Here is a 26,676-nt window from a genome sequence, read left to right on the forward strand (position 1 = left end):
TGGCTGACACCTGCGAGTGCGGCTGGAGTAAAGTGGGGTGGGAGAGAGAGCAGAAGTAGCTGTCTAGAGTCCTCATAAGCCATTTCAGGACTTTGGCTGTTCTTATTAGATGGGAAGCCACTGGAGATTTTGCACAGTGGGTTTTAATCTGGTATCTTCTTTTTTTAACAGCAACATTATATTTATCTTTAAATAGGCACAATTTCCACTTATATCAATTTTCTTAACCCTTTTTAATTCTCAATATTTTATGACATTTTGTGATCTGAATAACTTGTTCGAAATTTGTGAATCAGAAGTCTTGGGAACAGTTAGTTTTCTAGACCAATGTGTTCTCTAACGTTCTCTGTACCTCAAAGGACATTCTGAACCTGTATGTGAATCCCAGTTTTACCACAATTTACCTTTGTAGCTTTAGGCAAGTTCCTTAACCTCGCTGTGCTAGTTTCTGTGTTGATGTGATTTACTTTTAAAAGGATCACCCTGGCTATTCTTTTGAGACAATGTTGTAGGATAAGGGCTGATATAGGGAGACTAATCGAAGGTTCTTGTAATAATTTAAATGAGATGGTGGTGTGTTAGACCAGAGTGACAGTTGCAGAAGTGATGAAAATTGGTTGGATTCTGGTCACTTTTTAAAGGTTAGAGTTGATAGGTTTTAGATGGGATATGGAGTGTGAAGGAAAGAAAAGACAGTGGTGATTCCAGGGGTGAAAATATGATTAGACTGTAAAGCACAGAATGAGACCCTTAAAAGCTGTTTAAAGAGACAACCTTTCTTGCCCATGGGTAGTAAATGTATATTTTCTTTATTTTCATGATACTATATTCTGTCAGGTGGTTCTAAAAGGAGTTTGACAGAATTATGTTGATTAAAATCATATTAGTTAAATTGAAATACTGTCCTTTGTTCCACAGATTAAGTTGTGGCTTCCCAGAATTCCTCTGTTGTCATCTTCAAAGATTGCAGAACTGTATTACTGGAGATTATATTTGAAGCATCTTGGAACAGTTTTTAAAATTTATTAAGATAGCATTCTTTTTCTTAGAAAATATTTTCATTAGTTAAGAAATAGCTGTTGATCTAAATAAGTTGAAAATCAGGTCAACTAAATCATGGATTCTAACAGCTAAAATTCTTATACTTTTTAAATCTCGATTTTATATGATATAGTGTTTTATTAGGAAATTTATCCGTTTCATGTAAGATTTCTATTAGATTTAGTATTTTATATGGCTTTCAACCTAAAATAGGATTAATAAGCAGAAGCTCTTTTTTTGACTTTTTTCCTGTAGAATTACTTACTGCTCTGAAAATGAGTAATTCTTAGATAACATAAGTGTAAGACGCTTTAAAAATTATTTTCATCTCTTCTAATTGCTTCAACATTTATATATTCCTTGTTTTCCTCCTTCCTGTGCTTGTGGCTTATTTAACAGTTAAGATATTAAAATCAGATCCTCTTGTAATATAAAAACAATGTTGAGTATTTAGTTTTAAATATCGATAGTGACAGAGATGGATTAATTTAATGCTTAAGTAAAGGAAATAATGAAGAAGTGTAGGAGCACATGAACTCCTCACAGGATTGTCACAGAGGGGTATAAGAATGAAGTGTTGGGTGATCAAACCCCACACTGCATAGATAATGGGGAAAGACAACTCATTTTTACCCAGTTTAATATAGTGTTACATGAAGGAACGCATCCCTTTCTACCTACAACCACATGCAAGCCATTATGTATTAATCTGTGTAATTACTGTATATCAGAATATTCAGATCGGTATTGTGGCTCTAGCAGTCCAAGTATTGATACTTTTGCATAATCTACGCCTAAGGAAATAAAGGCTCGAGTTAGGAAGATTATAGTAGGAATTAATTAAAAAGGACAAATGATGAATATTAACAAAATTTAAATTATGTGAGTTATAACCTATCGGACAGCGCATCAGAATCACTTGGAGAGTTTGTTAAATAATTCACTGACCTTCACCCTTAGAGTTTCTGATTGAGTAGGTCTGGAGTGAGGCCTGAGAATTTGCATTTATCGCAGGTTCCCAGGTGATGCTGATGCTACTAGTCCAGGAACCATACTTTACTGCTATAAAGGTATATAGACTTTTTCTCATCCTCACATTCTCTGTGTGCAATAGAAAGTCAATGGTAGCAGATGAGAAGTGAGCTAAATGTTCTAATGAAGCATTTTCGTGTTTTGTTTTTTAGGCCAAGTGATGGTAGTAACAATAATGCAACATGTAATATTGAAGTCGTAAAATCATTGGATATCGAAGAAAGTGTTTGGTCCCCTCGGTTTGGATTGAAGGGCAAAATAGATGTTACAGTTGGTGTGAAAATACATCGAGGATGTACAACAAAATATAAAATAATGCCATTGGAACTTAAAACTGGCAAAGAATCAAATTCTATTGAACACCGTAGTCAGGTATAAATCTTATAAGAAAATTGTCTGTTTAATAGGTTTAAATATGTAGTCTGCTTTTTAAAAAAATGTGGTCTGCTCCATATATTTTGGTTCAATTCAGGTAATGTTTGAGTTTTATATAGTACTTTTCAATTTGTGATACATCCAGAGTACTCAGATTGTTTTTTAAATGTATACATGGCTACAGCAGAAAGTTTCTCCAGCAAAGAGATAACAACACCTGACCTTGTAAGCCAGTGTTGCCAAGTTTATGCTGCCAAACTACCAGTCTAAACAGATGCTCCTAAAAAAAGAAATCCTTGGTCATGTAAGTTAGGGAAACCAAATACATTTGTAGACTGAATGATACACATTAGCCTATTAAAGTTTCTGAGAAATATTAAAGTAATATGATTTGTTTTAGCTGTGTTTAATCTAGTGTTTTCTAAACCTAATTTACCATGGAACTCTGGTTTTCATGTAACATCTACCTAGGACACGCATTAGGAAACATCATTCATTCTTTTATTCCCTACCATTAATTTGGTTATATTTATTTTTATCAAAATGATAAAAATGTGTCTCACCATTATGTTAAATTCAAGTTTTTTTAAATCATTTTTTCTTTTCTTTGGTAAATATAACAATCTTTTGTTGTCCTTCAAAATTACCTGAAATTTATATTAATTATAGTGACTTAAAGTAATTAACATAAAGTTTTATTTTGTTTTCTAATCATTTCCATTCCCTCTGCCCAGTTCCACATTGGCAGTCTGTAGTATGTTCTAGACATTTTTAAATAGGCAAAGATAATACTAAAATATGTAATATTAATGTATTTTTATGGTATAATATGTATTAAAGGAATAACCAATAATATAATAACATTTGCAGTATAACTTAAATTTCCTTTTTGCTCTTGGAATTTTACTTATTATTTCAGCAGATTTTATATAAAATAAGATTCAGTTTCAAAATACTGAATTGTGTAGTCAGATTTTAAAACACTTTCTCTTTTTTAAAAATTTTAATTTTGGGGAGATAACATTGGTTAATAACATTGTATGAGTTTCAAGTGTACAGTCCTATAATATATCATCTGTATATTGCATTGTATGCTCACTAGCAAAAGTTTAGTTTCCTCCCATCACCATATATTTGACCCCCTTCACCCATTCATCCTCTCTGTGACCCTCTTCCTTTCTGGTAACCACCATACTGTTGTCTGTAAGGATACTTTCTTATTAAATCTTTCTCGCCATTCTTAATTGTGTACCAAACACCAAAAGTTCTCACTAAAGCTTTTCCATTTGGGAATGAAAAGTAAGGTAACCATGTTGTTGTTTCACCTATTATTAGGTTTTACAGATATTAGAGGTAGAAGAAAAAGTAGGTTTCCCCTATTAGAAGACTTGAGCTTTTCACTTTGGTAATACAGAAATGACTAAATTATGAACTAAAGACTTGGCTAGACTAAAGGGCTTTTAAGGAAGGAAGACTATGCCAAGATAGAAGAAAAGCTATTTTTTGAAGTCAAAGATTTGGGAAAAAAATGTGTTCTGTGTACATAAGACTGAAAATTTTTTACTTTTTTTTTTTTTTTAAGGACAAGTTTGACTGAAATCACTTTTGAATGGTAAAAGGAATAGAAATATAAAAGCCTTTCAGTATCTAAATTGATCTAGGTTCAAAGACCTTTCTTCTAAGGTTGCTGCTCTAATCTGTAGTACCTTCAAGGCAAAGAATGTTACTGTATTTAATTTTGTTCAGTTGGAACTTTTATCTTTGTAAGAAGAGAAGCTGCAAGAACTTTAAAGAATAAAATAATATTAATAATAAAATAGTATTGTATTTAAAAAGAAATTGATTAGAACAAAGGTCAAACAAATGGAGTTTATATTGTATATTCATTGCAAGAAACAAGAAAACATTAGAAACATAATTATGGTTATTCATTGACTTGTATAGATATTGAGGACAAGGAAAGACATAAATTTCTCCTCTTAACTTTTTCACTTTGGTAATACAGAAAAAGCTTACATTATAAAATAACTTCAATTAAAGATCTTTATTTTATAAATGGATCTTATTCCAAAAGTTCATTTCTAAGTGAGTGATTCATCAGTTGAAATACATTTTCTGAAGGAAAAATATGGAGTTATGATCCCCTAAACCTGCTCATAAAAACTTATTTAACCTGTGATGTAGTTGAATTATAATAATAATGTAAAATTTCAACCCAAATTTTTTATCATAGGAAATATCATTTCAGATATTTTCTCCTTGTAAGTCCCACAAGCAGAGTCCTATATACTTTTTTCCTTCTGCCTCAGTTTTCACTGAGAGAAAAACTTAACACAGAAGGGCAGTTAGTTTTGGATGACTCCTCTACCCTGTCATTTACAAGTTCACTTTAATATTAAAAAGTTTTATTTTGTATTTATGTTGTATCAGGGAACATAAGTAGGGTGCTTGTAAGAAGACTTCCCAAAATATGCTTTGTAAGCTCAAATGTTATAGCAACAGCCCTTCATAAGAATCTTATGTTTACAGATGAATATAGAATATCAAGCTAAAATATCAAACTTTGGTGTGATTATTTCCTAAGACTGAATGTTTCCACATTTTACTTTGTAGATATTTGAGGTTACCATAAGTATTTCTATAAATGTCTTTGAACATTGAGGTATCTAGCATTGTATTTTCTTTGCAAAACTTATATATTGGGATTTCTTCAGTATTTCTGTCATACTTGTTAATTGCACAAGGACCAATATTTTTGGTAGGAGCAAAAGAACAAAAATTAATGATATTTAACTTATTTTTGTTTTTTTTTGTAAATGTCTTGTGCACTTAATGATGACTTTGTAGATATAATTAATATTTATGCTACAAATAATGCTTTTTGTCTTCTATAAAGTAATCATTGTGTTTATTCATTTATTTTTTATTCCTTAGGGTAATCATTATATTTTAAATATAGCTGAGAAAACTAGAATATAATTATAATTTGACATTATACTTAGGCATGTTAATTATAATTACTGATCTTGGTATTTTTGTAATTTATTCCTTAAAGACCCGGGCCTTCATAAATCATTTAACATTTAAATCTTGGAGATTGCTTGGAAAACAAATCAGCTTGTTAGGTTGTATAAGACAAAATGACTTACTCTTGCTGTTAAGGTGTTTTCATGAACTAAAGGAGCCATTTCTAACTTGTCTTAAATGTCTTCTCTGAAGAGCACCACATAAACCTAAAATAGCTAATGATACCTCGTGCTCTGGAAAAGACAGTGAACTCTGTAGAGTTATTCTTATTTAGTTGTCACAGTAACTATGATATAACTATGCATTTTAGTGTTTAGTTCATGTATTTTAACCAGGAACAATAGTGTCTAAAAGCTATTAACTTCAAAATGTTTCATTAATTTCCCTCTTTAATTTATTGGAAACCCAAATATTTTCTAAGAAAAATTTGAAATACTTCTTTTTTGTCTGTGTAAAACTGAGAAGCATAAACTATGTTTTGTGGAATTAAATATTTGACATTGAATTTATGTGTTACCTTTACTGATTTGATTTGGCTCATGTTATTTTCAAAATGGAAATAGTTCATTGACCTTTTGATTTTAAAGCTACAGTATGTGTTGATTGTAAAACACATATGGAAAAATAGAAAGTTAAAGTTTTATTTGACAAAATGTACAATGTTTTCACAGCTTGTTCTGTATACACTGCTAAGTCAAGAGAGAAGAGCTGATCCAGAGGCCGGCCTACTCCTCTATCTCAGAACTGGCCAGATGTACCCTGTGCCTGCCAGACATCTTGATAAAAGAGGTTGAGCTCTTTTCTCTCAGTTTTACTTTTCTAGGTTTTGTTAGTTAGTTTGTTTTTTCCTTCAGCTTCTGGCGATTCATCCGGGCATACCTTGGAGGTACTGTAGGTTTCATTCCAGACCACCGCCGTAAAGCGAGTCACAAATTTTTGGTTTCTTAGTGCATATAAAAGTATGTTTACATGATGCTGTAGTTGATTATGTGTGCAGTAGTGTTTCTCTAAAAAAAATATATGCCTTTATTTAAAAATACTTTTTGCTAAAAAATGCTAAACATCATGGAGCCTTCAGCAAGTCATAATGTTTTTGCTGGTAGAGGGTCTTACCTTCAATTTGTAAAAAACGCACTGTCTGTGAAGTACAGTAAAGCAAAGTGCAAAAAACAAGGTATGCCTGTATTTATACCTAACAGTAGGTCACTGCACTTACTAGGCCTAGTACTAGTTTGTAATTTGTAGTTGTATTCTTTAAAAAGAATGTTAACAATATACAGTATAGCTGAAAACATTAAAAAGTTTTATTATGCAAAACTTTATTTTAATAAACTTCCTATCTTATACTCTAGATATTTATCCTTATACTCTAGATATTTATCCTTAGCATTCAACTAATAAAACACCAACTTCACAATATTTACTAGTTATGAGATACATAGTTGAAAGAACTTAAGTGAACAAAAATTAAAGGAATTATACCAAAATGTTAACAGTGGCTATTGTAGAATAGTGAGAAATATGAATGTTGTTCTTTACTTTATGTTTTTAAATCTGAAAGTCTTACTTATGCAGTGGAAAAGATATATGATAAACTTTACTTAATTCTTAAAAAACACCCACCTTTTTATTTCCCATAGAATTATTAAAGCTAAGAAACCAGATGGCATCCTCTTTATTTCACCGTATTAACAAATCTGCTACTGGAAAGGAAAAGACAAACCTTGCTCCTTTGCCACAAATAATTGATGAACAGCAAACCTGTAAATATTGTTCACAAGTGGGCAACTGTGCTCTATATAGCAGGTATTTTTATCTTCCAAAAATATTAATTCCAGTTAAGTATATACTCAATTCACAATCATTTAACATTGTTGACTGGTCTGGGATTGATGATTTCATTTTAGTTATTTTTCTGTGTATAGTATTTCTAAAATGAAAGGACCAGGAAAAAATAAAGAGCACACTTTATATTTTACAACAATCCCGTTTCCTTAGGGAATAACAGAATACTTTTTAAACTTTTTCCAGAAGTGGACATTTTCATCTTGCTGCATGTTGTTTTTGGAGAAATAAAAATAATTTTAGGACTTATAGACTCTGGTTAAGAAAGATGTAGTATGGGCATTTTGAGTATAGTATAACTTTTCTTAAACGATATTTCAAAAAGTCTTTCACCTCTTTGTTACTATTTTAATTTCAGGCCTTTTGTAGTTAAAAAACAGGGAAATTGATTCTTCCAGACACACAGTTTGATATGATCCAATGGACTTGTCTCGTATATATATGTTTATTTTTTTACATATGAGAAGTTTATTAGCTGTCTTATGAATAGTAATACATATTTATACCATCCTAGGCCAGTGAAAGTTTTGAAGTGCACAAACAAGTAGTTAGGTGTAAATACAGACTAGGAAACAAAATCAACTCAACCAAAATTCTAATTCAGCTTGAAAATTCACATAAAGGACTTTTAAAACTATTGTATCAAAGAGTCTTTAAATGGCAGAGGACCATTAACCATGGGAAGACTGGGCCTATAATACAAGTACATTTTTTTTGAAATCGTATGTTTTATTTTCAGTGTTTTGTAAGCTATCTATGACATTTTTGATTCTATATGAAAATTTAAAAATTAGTGTTAAGCAAAATTGATACTCCACATGATTCTCTTTGTTTTATGTTGACTTTCTTATGGTACAGAGCTAGATTTATAAATAATTGTGAGTTTGGGAAATGCAGTTGTACAAAAAGCCAAAGCTTGCTGCATAGCATACAGGGATGAAGACTAGAGCATACCAAACTTTTCGTTGTTAGGCGGACAGTCAGTGAAGGCAAAATAATGAAGTATTGAGTTTATTATGCATTTTGTTTTGTAAAAAGCCATTTGACTTGTAAAATGTTGAAATGACTTTTTAAAAAAATTAGAGGCTGTGGTTATAAGTTATGATGATTGTCATATATGTGTATTTATTTTAGAAATACCTCATTTCATAGTCAGCCAGTAAAATGTTGTATACACACCTCTGACTTGGAACTTTATCTTTAGAGCAGTTGAACAACAGATGGATGACAATTCAGTCCCGGTTGGCATGCTGCCTAAAATAAAAGAAGAAACCCAGCATCTAAAGCGTACACATTTAGAGTATTTCAGCCTTTGGTATTTAATGTTAACTTTGGAGTCACAATCAAAGGATAATAAAAAGAATCACCAAAATATATGGTTAATGCCTTCTTCAGAAATGTAAGTGGTCCATTTAATACAGTAAAACTTCAATAATTTAGATTAGTTAGTGGGATGTCATCTGGAATTCATGACAGATATAGGTTATGTAGCATGGTACAAACATGCCAAGTCCAGATGGCTGTCAATGAATTGTTTCTAAGTAAAGCACCATTGTTAGCTATTTTCAGTAGGATAAATATGCCTCAAGAAATCTTATTTTAAAAATTATTTGTAAATCCTTTTTCATCAGTGAAAAGAGTATAAACTTCATTATATCATAAGGCGGATTTTAGTGTATGAGTATAGTACAAATTAATGAAGTTTTACTTAAAATTTTAAATACTAATATTTAAAAATTTATATTTTTAGTATTTTTTGTAGTCTTTATTACTCTATATTTAGAGGAAACCTACTATGTTATTTATTCATAGGCATATGAGGGAAAAGAGGTGACACACCCTTTCAAGAAACATGCCTAATGTATATAATAATTAATGTTTTTTAAAAATTTAAATTTATTTCAGATATTAAAATTTTCTAAAGTTGGTCAATCTTGTATTTTGTGAGATTTGTTTTTTTACGTGTTCCTTATAAAGTTGCATTTTTGTATATCTTTGATAGTATTTTTCTTCATGTAATGTTTAGTTGCTTTTCATCCATTTTATTTCTTTCCAGAATGAATATTGATGATAATGTGGCTTTAGAAATAATTGGATTGTTATTTCCTTAATACTAGACTTTAACACAGGAAACATGACAGTGGAGAAAGTTTAAGTAGTTATCGATAGACTACATAAGTACAGTGAATATAATAAGTGTACATGTCAGCAAGCTTCTGAAGTTGTATAGTGTTTTAATAGTCATGCCCGAGAGATTATGAATGCTTAATACTTATTTCTTAGAAGCAGTGGAATTATCATTTTGCTTGCCATTTTAACAACAATAATTATAAAATCTTGTGTAAACACTGAAGGAAATAGGTAACTGTTTCCTTCACATCAGGTTTGGGAACAGGTTATTACAGTTTGTCTTCTCTAGTGTTGTTATGCACAGGAGATGGGGTGTCCTTCAAGGATCAAGTGTCGACACTCATGTTGTTTAGAGATCCCAGCCTGTGGGTACAAGGGAGGCGCTCCCTAGTACTTGCCTAGAGGTCTGTTGGTGAGAGATTATTTTCAAGCTGATAGAATGTTTCCTTAGCATTTCTAAAACTTTAGTGTAGATTGTGGAAAACGTAAAAATGACAGACTCAATATTAACATTAGAGTTTCCAGGGGTCAGATGAATAGGTAAATTGTGGAAAACTGCAAATATTTATATATGTGATATAAATGGAAGTGCGCTCTCTCTCTCTCTCTCTCTCTCTTTCATAGGGAGCAGAGTGGCAGCTGCATTGGAAACCTGATTAGAAGAGAACACGTAAAGACAGTTTGCGATGGACAATATTTACATAATTTCCAACGTAAAAATGGTGCCATACCTTTCACAAATCTAATGGCAGGTGACAGAATTATTTTAAGTGGAGAAGAAAGAACACTATTTGCTTTGTCTAGGGGCTATGTGAAGGAGATTAACGTGACAACGGTAACCTGTTTATTAGATAGGTAATGAGATACTTCTTTCTTTGGAGGGCGGTAACAGCTTTATTGATAAAGTATGTGATAAATCACATACCATGCCGTCTATCCACTTAAAGCGTAAAATTCAGTGATTTTTAGTATATTCACAGAATTATGCAACCATCAACAAAATCAATTTTAGAGCATTTTCATCACCCCGAAAAGAAGCCCTGCACCCTTTAGCAGTCACTCTCCCAGCCCGAGACAACCACCAGTTTCCTTTCTGTCTCTGTAGATTTAACCAGTTCTGAACATTTCACATAAATGGGATCCTATATGTGATCTTTTGTGACTGGCTTTTTTTCACTTAGCTTACTGTTTTTGAGGTTCATCTTCATGTAGTAATATGTATCAATGCTTCATTTCTCTTTTTAAAAAATTGAGCTAAATTCGTATAACATAAAATTGACGATTAACCATTTTAAAATGCACAGTTCAGTGGCATTTAGTGCATTCATGATGTTGTGCAGCCATCTCCTCTGTCTAGTTCTAAGACACTTTCATTATCCTGAAAGGAAATGTTGTGCCCTTTAAGCAGTCACTTCCTCCCTTGCCTTACCTCCAGCCCATGGCAACGACTAATCTGCTTTCCATCCCTATGGATTTATCTGTTCTTGATATTTCATATAAATAGAACCATATAGTATGTGACCTTTTCTGTCTGGTTGCTTTTCATTAGCTTAGTGTTTATGAGGTTCATCCATGTTTCAGCATTTATTAGTACGTCATTTCCTTTTGTGGCTGAATATTCTGGTATGTGGATAGACCACATTTTGTTCATTCACCAGCTGATAAATATTTGAGTTGTTTCCACTTTGGGGGCATTATGGCTAGTGTTGCTATAAATATTCACATACCATTTTTATGTGAACATATTTTTATCTCCCTGTATAGACATCTCATAGTGGAATTGCTGAGTCATATGCTGATTTAGTGTTTAACGTTTTGAGGAACTTTCAAACTGCTAAACTTTTGTTTAGTACATCACATTCCATAGCGCTGTGGACATAGTCTTATCTAATTCTCACAACCATGTGTATAGCAGGCAGGGTAGATACTCTGTGTTAACTTAAAGCTTATTTCTTCGTCTTAGTACTCTGGGCACTCACCATTTCTTTCTCCTTTATTGATTTATTTTTTTATGGAAATGTTTTTTTTCCATTTATAATTGTGCTAGTATATTTATCTCAAAACAAAATGGGTTGGTTTAAAGAAAAAATTAAATAGTAGAATAGTTGCTATGAAATTTTGTGGTAGAGACTAATACCCATGTTCACCAATATCCATATTCCCTTCTTCCTGTATTCTCAGGCTTCCTTGCATTTAAGTGCAGGCAAGCATCACCATTTCTTAATGGACGGAAATGAACAACTGGGATACAGTGACTTCTGGGTAACTAATGGAAATGACCAGGCATGTTCTCTACCAATCAGTAATCCTAGTTAAGCCCTAACTAACTCTAGTCTGATTTTCATATGGGAGTATGAGCAACAATATTTGTGTTGCGTATTAGGATTCTCTGCAGTCCCTTGCAGTGTTTATTTAGGGACTACCATGTATTAAGTGCATTGCAAATCCTTGGGTTATAGTCTTGTGGGTAGAAAAATGTATAAACATATTTTTAGTCTAATATGACAAATGTTCCAATTGATGGGATTTAACACTAGAATAGGAGGGTCAGGGAAGGCTTTTTGAACGATCGTTCTGGATCTTTATCCTGTGGATGAATAAGTTAGCTTGGTGAAGCAAGGTGAGAAGAGTGTACCAGTCAGAAAGGACATGGTGCGTAAAGGCATGATGGTGTGACATAGTTGAAGTGGAGTATGCAAGAAAGTACAAGTAATTATTTCTGGTATGTAAAAGATAAGGGAATGATTTGAGAGATCAGGTTATAGAAGGTCTTATATACCACATTAAGAAGTTTTGACTTCATTCAAATGTATTAAAGAGTTTAAAACAGAAGAATGATAATAATCAGATAGGCTTTTTTTCTGTGGATACGCTGTGGAGAGTAGAGTTAACTAATGAAGGTAGAACTGAGAGCAGAGAAACCAGGAAACTGTTGTTGTGGCCCAGGCTAAAGGTGATTGAGGGCCGAGTCGGTTTGGCAGAGAGGTTGCAATGACTTTGAGAAGTATGTAGACAGTAAAATTGGCTGGCATTTGGAGACTGATTGGATATGCAGGTTGGGAAGAAGTTGAGGGTGAGAGAAGGATCAAGGCAGCAGCGCGGCTGCAAGTACTGTTAACTGAGATCGGGACCACAGAAGGAGGATCAGGTTCAGTAGAAATGAAGAGTTGTTCAGGTTTGAATATACTGAGCTTTCATAGCCCTGTTTTCGACCAAGTTGGAAGATCTTGCTGCCTGCTGGATATCCAAACCTGAACCTTGGGTGAGGAATGAATGTGAGGTTAGGCCTGAAGATATATACTTGGAATTTATAGCCATATGAAGGCATGAGACCAAAGGGAAAATGACAAGAGTACTGAGGACCAGGGAGGGGACCCTAAGGGACACTAAGGGAAAATGACAAGAAAGAGCAGTACTGAGGACCAGGGAGGGAACCCCAAGTGTCACCAAGGCTTTAGGAGCTACTAGAGGAGTGGTAGAAGGCATCAGGAAAGAGACCTGCATTCCTGGTTGGAGGAGGAAGGAGCCTTATGCCCGGGATCCTTCTGTGAGTGGTGAGCCCAGGTTAGATTTCAAGGCCAAGTGAATTGTCAGCAAATATAGGTTCCTAAATATTAACTTCTTTGACCTTGGTGCCTTGTGCCCTCCCCTTCTTCCTTTTCCCATCAGTCCAGGGTCTTGTGCTGTCTTTGATTGGCAAGTATGAATTAGGGGCTGATACCCATTTTTACAGTTATTCTGACCTATTTACTCTTTTAGCAACATATTTCTTATACAGACTAACTGACTATGTTAAATGAAAAACATCCATGTACATCTGTTCTGCTGTTTTAGGAACTTGTCAGTGCTCCCAGAATCAACTTTGTTCAGAGTGGACCAGGAAGAAAAAAATTGTGGTATAGATACTCCATTAGGAAATCTTTCTAAACTGATGAAAAATACTAATACCAGGTTTGTAACAGTAAATGAATCTGAATTTTACCCCACTTTCCTAAGGAATATTACTTAAAACATTTTTTTTCTTTTCAGCCAAAAACTTCGAGATTTAATCATTGACTTCCGTGAACCTCAGTTCATCTCTTACCTCAGTTCTGTTCTTCCACACGATGCAAAGGATGCAGTTGCCTGCATTCTAAAAGGTATGCTATAATCAGCATAGCATGTCTGCTTTCATTTATTTTTCCTGGTTCTGTTTATAATTTAATCTATATTATAGTCTATTGTTTTCATAATTAATACACAGTTACAGTTTTTAAACTAAATCTCTTTGGAAGTAGTTTACATATATCCTTTAACTTCACCATATTTTCTTTGAAAAGATGGGTTGAAGAAGACTTGAATAGAAGTTACTTTTCTTGTAATTTGCTCATTGAAATTCCACACTTTTTTTGTTGTTGTTATTTTAAAATTTAAATGCAGGTTTGAATAAGCCTCAGAGGCAAGCAATGAAAAAGGTACTTCTTTCGAAAGACTACACACTCATCGTGGGTATGCCTGGAACAGGCAAGACAACTACAATATGCACTCTTGTAAGGTTATTATTCTTTTGCTTAGAAAGTAAATATTTAAATCAGTTTCTCCTTAGTTCAGAGAATGTTATGTTTGATATCAAAAGGGCCGAATTTTCGATCAAAATGTCTTCATTTCAAATTAACTTTCTAGAATGACATGAGAAATATAAAAGCTAAATCACAAATAGTTGTAATCATATTGCAGATTTCTACCATTTTAGATTGTGTAGCATCTCTTTCTGTTGGTGGTATATGTATCATGATATGTTTTCTTTCCCTTTAAAAAATGATAAATTTTTTAAAATTTTGGTTGAAATATATTTTTCTTGGATTTTTTTCTATTAGTAAATTTCTGAGCAGCCTTAGAATAATCATAATGATGGCAGCAAATATTGATTGATACTGTGTGCCAGGCTCTCATCAAAATTCATATGTACTCAATTTTATCGTCACTAATAATATTAACATTAATAATGTGATAATGCCATGTTTTCATAAAACATTTTGGCATTATAATTTAAAACACAGTATACTTGGCTCAGCTCTTAGATATGCTTTGTATAAAGTTTTCTAATTCTTTTACAAAAATATAAGCATGTTAAAAGTTGTCTAGAATTAAAACTAATGCTGTTTTCCTTTCCCTTATTCATTTCTAGGTAAGAATTCTCTATGCCTGTGGTTTTAGTGTTTTGTTGACCAGTTATACGCACTCTGCTGTTGACAATATTCTTTTGAAGTTAGCAAAATTTAAAATAGGATTTTTGCGCTTGGGTCATACTCAGAACGTACATCCAGATATCCAGAAATTTACAGAGGAGGAAATTTGCAAATCAAAGTCCATTAAATCTTTAGCTCTTTTAGAAGAACTTTACAGTAGTCAAGTAAGTACAAGTATGGTATAATAATGCTGACAGTAATTTCTGTAGCCAAAATGAGGGGAGAAATGGCACTCTGGGAAATTCAGTTGCATTGACCAAATTTGCATGTGATTAATTCATATAAACCACAGTTTACTAATTTATTGTTTGCCCTTTGCTTCTGAACCGAAATGAGGTTTTGGTTGATTATTCAGGGATCCCAGTAAAGGAAATATCCTGGTAAAGGAAGACTCAAAACACTTCTGATACTACCTACCTGGAATTGGTGCAGAGCCCACAGGTTAGGGGTTCACAATGCCGCCCCCTACTTCAGTTCTCAATTCAAGTCTGTGCTTCTGAACAACCAGCTATAAATCATGGTTCCCATGACCCTTTCCTTGGGTTTGATAATTTGCTGAATGGCTCACAGAACTCAGGAAAGTGCTTTACTTACTATTACTGGTTATGTTATATAAGAAACAATACAGAAACAGCCAAATGGAAGAGAAGCATAGAGTAAAGTATGGGGAAAGGCACATGGAACTTCTTTGCCTGCTCTAGGTGAACTGCCCTCCTAGTGCTATGTGTTTACCAACCCGGAAGCCCTCCAGACCCCTTTGTTTAGGGTTTTTTATGGAGATTTCATCATGTAGGCATGATTCATAATTGGCTATTGGTGATTAGCCCAGCCCCTTTCCCCTTATTGGAACTAGAGGGATAGGTGGAGCTGAAAGTTCTAATCTTCTAATCACATGGTTCCTCACATGGTTCCAGCTGCCTTTCTCAGTCTCCTCACTGCCGTAAACTCTGGTTTGGTTGAAAAGGATGCTTATTATGAATAGCAAAAGATATTCTTCTCACTCTTACCACTCAGGAAATTCCAAGGGGCTTAGGAGCTCTGCCAAGAACAAGGAGGAAGACCAAATATATATTTCTTGTTATATTACACTATCATACCTAGAAAACTGTTAATCAGGATTTTTTAGTGAGTTTGAATTACAAGCAGAGGCGTTTGAACAGTCTTGTGATGGATATTTCTAGGCTTTGATATAGAACTTAATTTACATTTTATTATTTAATGTCTATATGTTTTTATTGGGAGGTCTTAACTGATATTTTTGTCTTTAAAAAAATCATCTAAAATAAATTAGATTTTATAGACTGTTCCTTCAACTCCTTTGTCTAATATCTATGCCAAATACTGAAAAATTTTTAAGTGGCTAAGACATATGTTTAGTTGACTTTTAAAAAAATTATACTTTTTATTTTGAAATAATTATAGATTCACATGCGGTTATAAGAAATAATACAGAGAGATGGTGTATACCCTTTGCCTGTTGGTAACATTTTGCAAAACTGTAATAACATATCACAACGAGGATATTGACACTGAAGGAGTCTAGACACAGAATAGTTAGTTCCATTACCACAAGGATCACTCCTGTTACACTTTTATAATTAATTACACCCACTTCTTTCCTGTCTCACCCCTGATAACCACTTACCTGTTCTCCATTTCTACAATATAGTCATTTCAAGAATGTCATATAAATGGGATTGAACAGTATGTAACCTTTTGGGATTAGTGTTTTTTACTTAATGTTCTGGAGATTCAGATTGTTGCATTATCAACAGTTTGTTCCTCTTTATTGGTGAGTATCATTCAATTGTATGGCTGTATCACAGTTTGTTTAACCATTCACCCATTGAAAAACATTTGGATTGTTTCTAGCTTTTGGCTATTATTAAAGCTGCTAAAGACATTCATGTAAAGGATTTTTTGTGAATGTAAGCCTTCATTTCTCTGGCGTGAAATTTCTGGGTCATTTAGTAGTTACATGTTTAGCATTTTCTTTTTTTTTTAATCTACCAAACTGTTTTACAAAGAAGCTGTAACATTTAAAGTTCCCACCAGCAATGTATGAATGATCCTTGTCAGCATTTGATGGTGTTACATTTGATGGTATTTTTCATTTTGGACATTCTGATAGGTGTCTAGTGATATCTCATTTGTGATTTTAATTTGCATTTCCCTAATGGTTAATGGTGTTTTCATGTGCTTGTTTGCCATCTGTATAGCCTCTCCAGAGAAATGTCTCTTAATATCTGTTGCCCGTTTGGATTGTTTAATTCTTTTACTGCTGAGTTTTGAGAGTTCTTTATATATTCTAGATATTAGTCCTTTATTGGAAATGTAATCTGTGTATATTTTCTCACTGTGTAGCCTGTTTTTCATCGTTATCACAGGGTCTTTCGTGGCAGAAAAGGTTTTAATTTTGATGAAGAGCAGTATGTAATATTTTTACTTTTAAGCATTCTGCTTTAGTGCCAAGTCTAAGAACTCTGTCTAGCTCTAGATGCTGAAAGTTTTTCCTATTTTTTTTCCTAAAAGTTTTACACTTTCATGTTTTACATTTAAGTCTGTGACCAGTTTATTTTTGTATAAGGTGTCAGATTTAGTTCAAGGTTCATTTTTTCACCTATTAATGTCTAGTTGCTATGGCACCACTTCTTGAAAAAACCTTTCATTCCTCTACTGAATTGCTTTTTCACCTGTGTTAAAAAATCCATTGGGTATATTTGAGTGGCAAAAATTCTCAACACTATACTCACAGACGAAATTCAGCAGCATATTAAAAAGTTTATATACCATGAACAAGTGGTGGGATTTATTGCCATGATGCCAGAATCATTCAACAAATGAAAATCAATTGATATGGGACTCTATCCTTTCACTTTCAGCATGCCTATGTCATTAAATTTCAAGTGACTTCCTTGTAGAAATTCTATAGCTGGGTAATGTTTTTTTATCTACTATGCTGGTCTCTGTTTTTTGTTTGTTATTTGTTTTTACTTGTTATCTTTAATCTCTATCTTTTAAAATGTACATGGCATATAGATCATTTACATTTATCACACTTATTGATGCATGTTAGGGCTTAAGTCTGTCATTTTTTGTTTTCTGGGGTTTTTTTGTTGTTGCTCTGATTTTTTTCCTGCCTTATGGATTACTTGAACATTTTTAAAATTCTGTTTTGATTTGTCTATAGTGTTTTGGTGCATCATGTTGAATATATTTTTTAGTGGTTGCTCTAGTTATTACATTACATATACATAACTTACAGTCTATTGGTGTCGTCGTTTTACTACTGTAAGGGAAGAAACCTTACTTTCATTTATATCTCTTTATCTTCCCCTGTTTATAATTGCCTTAAATATTTCTTCTATATACATTTAGCACTATATCAGACTGATATAATTTTTGCTTCAACCATCAAACATAATTTGGAGGAGATGGAAAGGATTTTGTATTTATCCATAGTTTTGCTTACTATGTTTTTTTTCCCTTCCAATATTCTGAGTTTCCATCTTTCACCGTTTCCTTTCTGTTTAGAGAACTTCCTTTAGCCACCCTTTTAGGGTGGTAGGTCAGCTGGCAAAAAATCTCTTACTTTTTTCTTCAGTTTGAGAGTATCTCAATTTCCCCTTCCTTCCTGAAGGATAGTTTTGTTAGTTACAGGATTCTGGGCTAATCTTTTCTTTTAGTTCTAGAAAAATCTTCTGCCGCTTCCTTCTGCCTTCTATGGTTTCTGATGAGAAATATGCTGACATTTAAATTAGAATGTTTTTCTCCTATAACAAAGTAATGTTTTTTTCAGACTACTGTCTGTATTTTTTTCTTTTCTTTAGTTTTTAGAATTTTAATTATAATGTGTCTTGTAGATTTTTTTCCCTCAGCTTAATGTCTCTTTCCAAACTTGGGACATTTTTAACCATTATTTCTTCTAGTACTTTCCTCCCTCTTCTAGGACTGTGAGGACACAAATGTTAGATCTTTTGTTACGTTTTATGGGTCCATGAGGCTCGTTTATTGTTTTTTTCAGTATTTTCTCTCTGTTTCTTAGGCTATAATTTCTATTTTTTTGAAATTAAAAAAATTTCAATTGCAGTTGACATTCAATAGTATATTAATTTCAGGTGTACAACATAGTGATTAGATATTTATATAACTTATGAAGTGTTCCCCCTATGAGTCTGGTACCCACCTGGTACCATACACAGTTATCACAATATTATTGACTATATTCCCTATGATCTACTTTACATCCCCAGGACTATTTTGTAACTGCCAATTTGTACTTCTTAATTCCTTCCTCTTTTTTATCTAGCCCCACCCTCAATAATTTCTACTTTTCTGTGTCTCTGTTCACTGATTCTCTCTGTCCCATTGTTGAGCCTACTCTGTGTTTTTAAAAATTTTTGGTTATTGTATTTTCAGTTCTGATATTTCCATTTGGTTCTTTTATCTTTGCTGAGACTTTCTATTTTGTTGAGACTTTCTATGTTTTCATTTGATTCAGCTGTGTTCGTAATTGTTCAGTGAAACATTTTTATCATGCTGCTTTAAAATCTTTGTCATATAATTCTAACATCACTGTAAACTTGGTGTTGGCATCTCTTGTCTTTTTTCATTTAGTTTGAGATTTTCTTGTTTCTGTGTATAATGAGTGATTTTTGATGAAACCTGAGCATTTTTGTATTATGTTACTTAAAACTTCTGTTCTAACTGGCTTCCTTTGACACTACTCCAGTAGAGCAAGAGTAGGTATGCCACCTCATTACTAGCAGGTAGGAATTGAAGTCTTGATTTCCTATTCGGCCTCTTTTAACACACCAGGTGTTGGCTCCTCATTACTGCTGGAAACTCCCCAAGCAGTTTCCACTGGCATTGTGGGTGGGGGCTTATTACCAGTCAGCAAGGATGAAAGTCCTGGCCCCCTACTTGGCCTTCTCTAACACTACCCTGGTTGGGTATTGGGGAGCCTTATTATAGCTTTGGGACGGTTGCAGTGTAGTTTCCCCGTTCTGCCTCTGCTGGCATTGGTTATGGGAGGTCACAGTTTTTTCTATGGTGTTTGGCTAGAGTAGAGTGATTCTTTCGGCCTACTAGGCTTTCTCTTTCTTGTTCTTTTGGCTTTTGTTGGAACTTTTATAGGTCTGTACTCATTGGTGTTCTTGGCTTGCTAGCTTCCAAATCTGGGATATATGAAGCAAAAAGAAAACTCAGGGAACAAACTATTATGCTGTTCCTTGAGTCCCAGGGTCCCTAGTTTGCCAGCCTTCTCTCCACCTTTCATATTTCTTTCGTAAGTCATATATAATGGCCAGAGTTTTTAGATGTACTCTGTGGGAGAAGTAAGAAAAAGTACTCCATCTTCCCAGAAGTGAAGTTCTACTTGACATTTAAAGAAAAATTTTATTAACTTTCTGCCTCTTGAATGTTTCAGATTTCTATTTGGAACGATCCAAATTTGAGCATTGTTAAGTGTCTGGAAATTTTACTTGATTTTTTTTTTTTTTTCAACTTGTAGTAAAAAAAATTTTTGCATGCTATAAATGTTTCAGAATTAAATTTTATCGGGGAATTCCTGTTATTGGGGACAAAAAACTTTTGATCTTTTAATTTCAAAGCAGGGAAGAACAAGTTATGTTTCTTGGAAATGTTAAATAACTGATCTATTTTATTTGTTTTTAGCTTATAGTCGCAACTACATGTATGGGAATAAACCATCCAATATTTTCTCGTAAAGTTTTTGATTTTTGTATTGTGGATGAAGCCTCTCAAATTAGCCAACCAGTTTGCTTAGGGCCACTTTTTTTTTCACGGAGATTTGTGCTGGTCGGGGATCATCAGCAGCTTCCTCCTCTGGTGCTAAACCAGGAAGCAAGGTAAGCAGACACTGAAGTTTTAATTTTAAACTAGATTCTTTTTAAGCGACAGTTACAGTACACTGATAAGCCTGAATTTGTGTTGACAGAGCCCTTGGCATGAGTGAAAGCTTATTCAAGAGGCTGGAGCAGAATAAAAATGCTGTTATACAATTAACTGTGCAGTACAGAATGAACAGGTATTTGTAACAGCATCAACTGTGAGTGATTTTTATGTTTTTTTTGTCTGCCAAAACTAAAATTACTTTTGCGATTTTCTTAGTAAAATCATGTCCTTAAGTAATAAACTGACATATGGAGGAAAGCTGGAGTGTGGATCAGACAAAGTGGCCAATGCAGTGATAAACCTACCTAACTTTAAAGATGTAAAGCTGGAACTGGAATTTTATGCTGATTATTCTGAAAATCCTTGGCTGATTGGAGTATTTGAGCCAAACAATCCTGTTTGTTTTCTTAATACAGACAAGGTAAAAAACAAACAAACAAACTTTTTAAAAATTTTTTTCTCCTTTCATCCTACTATTTAAATCCCTTCGGTTATCACTGAGGGGCAGGCAGGCTCTGGGAAATTAACTCTGTTAAACTGATCTCGCAAATTACTGCTTTTATACTGATCTCACAAATAACTGCTTTTATACACCACAATTCCAATTTATTGGTTATAATTTACAATTATTTACCTCACCAGTGACTTCTCAGATTCTTTATTTTTGTTATTCGGGTTCCCTCTTTCTTAGCATTAGGATTCCAATAAGTTGTATTAAAAATAATCAAGGTTACTAAGGGATAATGTAGGAGCAAAGTAGTCCTTGGAGAGTTTTACCAGGTATGGTAGAGTCTGGGGAACTTTATCTGTTCCATTATTTGTATAAAAGGCAACAAAGAAATAGAAAGAACACAGATACTAGAGCCAGATCTAAGTTTGATTCCTAGCTCCTTATTGTGAGGCATCGGGCAAGTTACTTTATCTTTTCTGGCTTTTGACTCTTTTTGTTTGTTTGTTTTCTTTTTCTTTTTGGCTTTTGACTCTTTAAAATGGGGGATGACAAAGTAAGGTATGTAAATCCCAAGTTGCGGTTGGCTTTCATAGAGATTTTAGTCTGAATTATAGCATATTTAAGATGGTTGCCTCTGGGTGGCTTTCTAAAAGTAAAGAATCTCGTTCATTTTTGTTAATTCTTTTATCTTCAACTTTTAAGATGAAGATTTTTTCATCTGTTCCTACAACTGGTAGTATAGTCTTTATGACTACCCGTGTACTGATAGTATTCTTAACTCTAGAGATTGTTTTACAAGCAGGATGCATATTTCCCTGTTTAGGTTCCAGCACCAGAGCAAATTGAAAAGGGCGGTGTAAGCAATATAACAGAAGCCAAACTCATAGTTTTCCTGACCTCAATTTTTATTAAGGTAATTTAGAATTTAATTTTAAGGGCTAATTAATATTAGCAGAGTAATAGAATTAATATTAGTGCAGACTAATAGAATGTTAGAATTCAAGGAATTTAAGATTAGCATTAACCCTAGTTTATTAAGATAAGAGGACTGAAGCCTGATTGTTTTTGTTTTATTTTGAGAAAACTTGTCTCAGACATAATTTTTATAATGGCAGTAAACATTTGGGTTTCCATTTAAGATAACTTTTTGTAATATCAGATAATTCTGATGGTGTCAATGTGGTGCTGTAGTCAGCATGATTGGGGGCTAGAAACTTCAGTGTAAGGGATAGCAGAAAGTGAACTGTATTTCTTCATACTTTTTTTGTATGACAGCACTGTTCTAGTGGCATGAAAACCGTTATACCACCACAGACCTCTAATATCAAGGGGACAATTGTCTGAAGAATTTATTTCATCTCACAAAATGTGGGTGTAGATTTAGAGCAAATTGAATAATTGTATTTACTCCTTGCAATAGGAATGTCTGTTATAAATATCAATTGGGCACATTATATAGTAAACATTGAATTTAATAAATTTAGTAAAGCTTAATAACAAAAGTGGCCCTAAGCAAACTGGTTGGCTAATTTGAGGATTTTTCATTTTAAATTGTGTCTTTTTCTGTTTAGGCTGGATGTAATCCCTTGGATATTGGTATCATTGCACCATACAGGCAGCAATTAAAGATCATCAATGATTTATTGGCACATTCTTCTGTTGGGATGGTTGAAGTTAATACAGTAGACAAATACCAAGGAAGAGACAAAAGTATCATTCTAGTATCTTTTGTTAGAAGTAATAAAGATGGAACTGTGAGTTAATTGTATTTTCTGCTTATTTGTGTGGGACAAATTTTTTTCCTCTCAAAAAAAATTATGGTAAAACCACAGAACATAAAATTTACCATCTTAACTATTTTTTAAGTGTATAGTTCAGTAGTGTTAAGTATATTCACAATATTGCACAATATATCTCCAGAACTTTTTCATTTTGCAAAACTGAAACTGTATACCCATGAATAACAAATCCCTAATTTCCCTTTCTTCCAGCTGCTGGCAACCACCATTCTGCTTTCTGTCTCTATGAATTTGACTCCTAGGTACCTGAAATAAGTGGAGTCATACAGTATTTGTCCTTTTGTTACCTGCTTATTTCACTTAGCATAATGTCCTCAAGGTTCATCCATGCGGTAGCATGCGTGTGCCAGAATTTCCTTCCTTTTAAAGGCTGAATAATATTCCTTTGCATGTATATACAAATGTATATACAAATAACATTCCTTTTTGTAAAGGTATATGCAAATAATATTCCTTTGCATGTATATATGTGCAAAGGAATATTTTGTTTAACTGTTCATTCATCAACAGAAATTTGGGTTGTTTCCACCTCTTGGCTATTGCTTTTGGGGAATTTTAAACATAAAGTCTTCCTTACATGTACTTTCAGATTTATAGATAATTCCAAGTTTTGTTTTGTTTTTTTGCATTTTTACTTCTTGATTCATTTTTCTTGATTGTGATACCTCCATATGGTTTTAAACATATATGCAGTAAAAAGCCTCCCTTCTACTCTATTTCTTTTCTACTATTCTTATCCTTACAGATAATTACATTTTTGTTTGTTTGGATAAACTTTTAGAGTTTCCTATGCATATACAAAGAGATATGAATCAGTATTCATAGTTCCCTCCTTTTTAACACAGAAGGTAATATATACACTATTCTAGACTTCGCATTTTCCACTCGATAAAATAGCTTAGATATCTTTCCATGTCAATACACAGAGATTTCATTCTGTTCCTACAGTGCATAGTTTTCTCTTGTATATACGTGTCATGATATATTTAACTATTCCCGAGTCTTTTTTTGTTTTTATTACTGTTACAAACAATGCTACAATGAGTGAAGATAGCTCTACTTTTTAATTTTTATTATATATATTTAATAATTTTAAATTGTGACTAGGATATTAACCCAAGATAAAATATTTGAAATTGGCATTGTGGTCAAGTTTTCCAACTGTCTGGATTTTTAAATGTGTTGATGAATCTTTTTTGTAATATATGTTTTTGAAAGTAATAAAAGTTGAAGACAAACTATATTCTTTGCCAGTACAAACTCAAATATATAAGAAAACTCAAATAATTGAAAATTATATTTCTTTCAGCTTGGCGAACTCTTGAAAGATTGGCGACGTCTTAATGTTGCTATAACCAGAGCCAAACATAAACTTATTCTCCTGGGATGTGTGCCCTCCCTATACTGCTATCCTCCTTTGGGGAAGCTACTTTATCATCTAAACGCAGAAAAATTAATATCCTTTTTGTTTTATATATTGTCATATTTGTGCTACTATGAGTACTTTATGTACTTGTATAACTTAAAACTGTGTCTTGTGTATTCATTGCATGGGCGTATTTCAAAGGTCTGGTTCTATAAAGGAGAGAGAGAAAACAATTCACAGGAAGTAATTTTAAGCAAAAAGTGAAATAATGAAGGTGATGGAGAAGGATAGTTTGTGAAGTGAGAAAGGGAGAAAAAAGGAACTTGATCGGTTGCCCTGGGAACAGAGTACATGTTCCCTAGAACATATGTAGGAATACTGGTTATCCTTTCTGGTTCCTCACTGCAATATATAACTTTCCTTTTTAAATTTAGGACAAAGCGTTATATTTAAAAATGGAGAATTGTTCCTTGTCATATTGCAATTTATATTAAAAATAGATCATCTTAAAATTTTTTATGAAGATGTTAGATTTATATATAAACCTTATTGCTTAAGTACATTATTATCCATAGAATGCCATAAAAATAATAATATTTTAGCAGTCCTGTAAACCAAATTATAAAATATTAAATAATGTCATAAATGTTTTTATGTGATTCCATATTGTGTTAAATATATCTTCCTTAATTTATTTTATATTATTGATCTTCCATCAGGAGAACATGAAAGTCTTTGTCACATATTGGGTGATTTTCAAAGAAGATAAAACATTTTTTCTTGCTTTTTTCATACTAGCGCAGAGATCTCTATTTTCTGTTATTTGTAATTTGGACATGCTGTAAAATCAGTGCCTGGTTAGGCTGTCGAGATAACTTTTATCCCAAGAGTATGAAATGATGTAAATGTACTCTGTTCAGAGTTCTAGGTTTTTGTTTTTTTGTGGAGTTATTTATTTTTTATTTTTTGGCATGGTCTTGTTAAACATAAAGTTCTGTCACCATACAAAATTTAACACAGTATTTATTTTTTTCAGTACAAGTATACCCAAAACTGAAGTCTCAATTTATAGGTCCTATAAATGTGTTTTAGTGTGACCTAGAAAGAATTTGATAAATATTTACTAGCTTTAAAGGTGGATTAACTTTTGGATCTGAGGTTTAAACTTTTTAAGTTTAAAATTTCAAGATTAATGAAAATAAAGAAAATTGGTTTGTTTTTATTATTTAAACATAATCTTGTGGTGCTAGAAACATAGATGTGAGTCTTTTCTATATTTTGAGTTCCCTGGTCCAAAGGCCATTTTGCTGGTTTTCCCCTCTGACTTTTGCTTTCTGTTATCAGATATGTTTTCACTTTAAACCTAGTCTTTTAAATTAATACTTATAAATTGATTATTTCCAATTTTGAATTCTCTCTTGCTCTCCCACTTGTTATTTTCAGTATTCTAGAGTAGATTTTGATGTAAAAGAATAATTCTTACTCTTTTTTAGAGAGGAAATTTTGTTTGCTGAATTGATGACCAAAAGGTATATCGTATATCCTTGTTCGTACCTATTTATGTTTATATGCCCCTTTGTTTTGGGCATTACTCATTTTTTTCCTCTTTGTATAAAGATGTTTTGTAAAACAATTACCTCGAAGTACTTAATTATGTGTATGGTGACCAATTTTACCCTCTGTATCCATCGTCTAGGGGGAAAATCCCATTTCTCAGTTGCTTCTACCTTAAAAATTATTAAAGTTTTTATTAAATAAATTGTTTTCTGTTAGACCTTACTGTGTCAATTATTAATACCAAATAATAATTAAGTTCAGGGTTGTCCAGCATTTTTCCAGTAGTGACAAGTGAAATATTGATAATGCTCTCAAGCTGAAACCAAAGAGGGCTGATGTTATATAACAGAAAGGAATCGAAGATAATTTCAGTTTCCAGGAGTAATATGAGTAAGACATTTTTTTTGGTTTAGTCAATGGTTGCTTCTTCACAAATTTGTGTGTCCTGTAAAGTAAAGCCCTATGGAAGAAGAACCTGAGGAGTATCTATATTTCCTGTCATTTATGAACCTGCCTTGATTACACGATTCTAGCCACTCAATTATTTGCAAGAGTTAAGAGTCATTGTGTATAAGCTGCTGTGAATTAGAGGCTTGGGGTTAGCTGGAAGTTAGACCTGACACTCAAAAAGCTAGTAGTATAGTCTAAGTATGATATTCGTGTCAAGGACTAAGACAGCAGTGGCCACCAATCACGAATGTTTTGGGCACTCACTTTGTTCAGTTCCAGATCAAAAGCACCATTAGCCTAATAAACAAGATCTTTCTTACAGTATAAACCCAAGATTTGATGACAGTGTAGTCCATTCCTGAATCAGTTCAGAGTTCCTGCCTCCTGACCCCTTCCTCTTGCTGTATCCTGATTCCTTTTCCTCCTCATGAACAAGTTAGTCGTATTTCAACGTTTAAC

At 33.0% G+C, this 26,676-nt stretch overlaps 1 protein-coding gene across 2 annotated transcripts in view; it reads left to right on the forward strand.

The window, feature by feature from the left end:
• Positions 1-25,984, forward strand: part of DNA2 (DNA replication helicase/nuclease 2) — a 33,335-nt gene extending 7,351 nt beyond the window's left edge. The window contains exons 6-21 of one of the 2 annotated variants that reach the window (XM_006915573.3): positions 2,226-2,445; positions 6,147-6,264; positions 7,116-7,281; positions 8,525-8,719; positions 10,075-10,305; positions 13,285-13,401; positions 13,480-13,589; positions 13,870-13,979; positions 14,618-14,842; positions 20,355-20,548; positions 20,638-20,727; positions 20,811-21,015; positions 21,869-21,958; positions 22,617-22,799; positions 24,154-24,300; positions 24,911-25,984. In XM_006915573.3, coding sequence (XP_006915635.2) covers positions 2,226-2,445; positions 6,147-6,264; positions 7,116-7,281; positions 8,525-8,719; positions 10,075-10,305; positions 13,285-13,401; positions 13,480-13,589; positions 13,870-13,979; positions 14,618-14,842; positions 20,355-20,548; positions 20,638-20,727; positions 20,811-21,015; positions 21,869-21,958; positions 22,617-22,799; positions 24,154-24,300; positions 24,911-24,979 — 2,470 coding nt within the window. In that variant the 3' untranslated portion in view covers positions 24,980-25,984. The remainder of the gene's footprint in view (positions 1-2,225; positions 2,446-6,146; positions 6,265-7,115; positions 7,282-8,524; positions 8,720-10,074; positions 10,306-13,284; positions 13,402-13,479; positions 13,590-13,869; positions 13,980-14,617; positions 14,843-20,354; positions 20,549-20,637; positions 20,728-20,810; positions 21,016-21,868; positions 21,959-22,616; positions 22,800-24,153; positions 24,301-24,910) is intronic. The other variant, XM_015592279.2, reaches the window with a different exon arrangement.
• The last annotated feature ends 692 nt before the right edge of the window (positions 25,985-26,676 follow it).

The sequence above is a fragment of the Pteropus alecto genome, unplaced genomic scaffold (genome assembly GCF_000325575.1).
Source record: "Pteropus alecto unplaced genomic scaffold, ASM32557v1 scaffold155, whole genome shotgun sequence".
NCBI classification, from domain to species: Eukaryota; Metazoa; Chordata; class Mammalia; order Chiroptera; family Pteropodidae; genus Pteropus; species Pteropus alecto.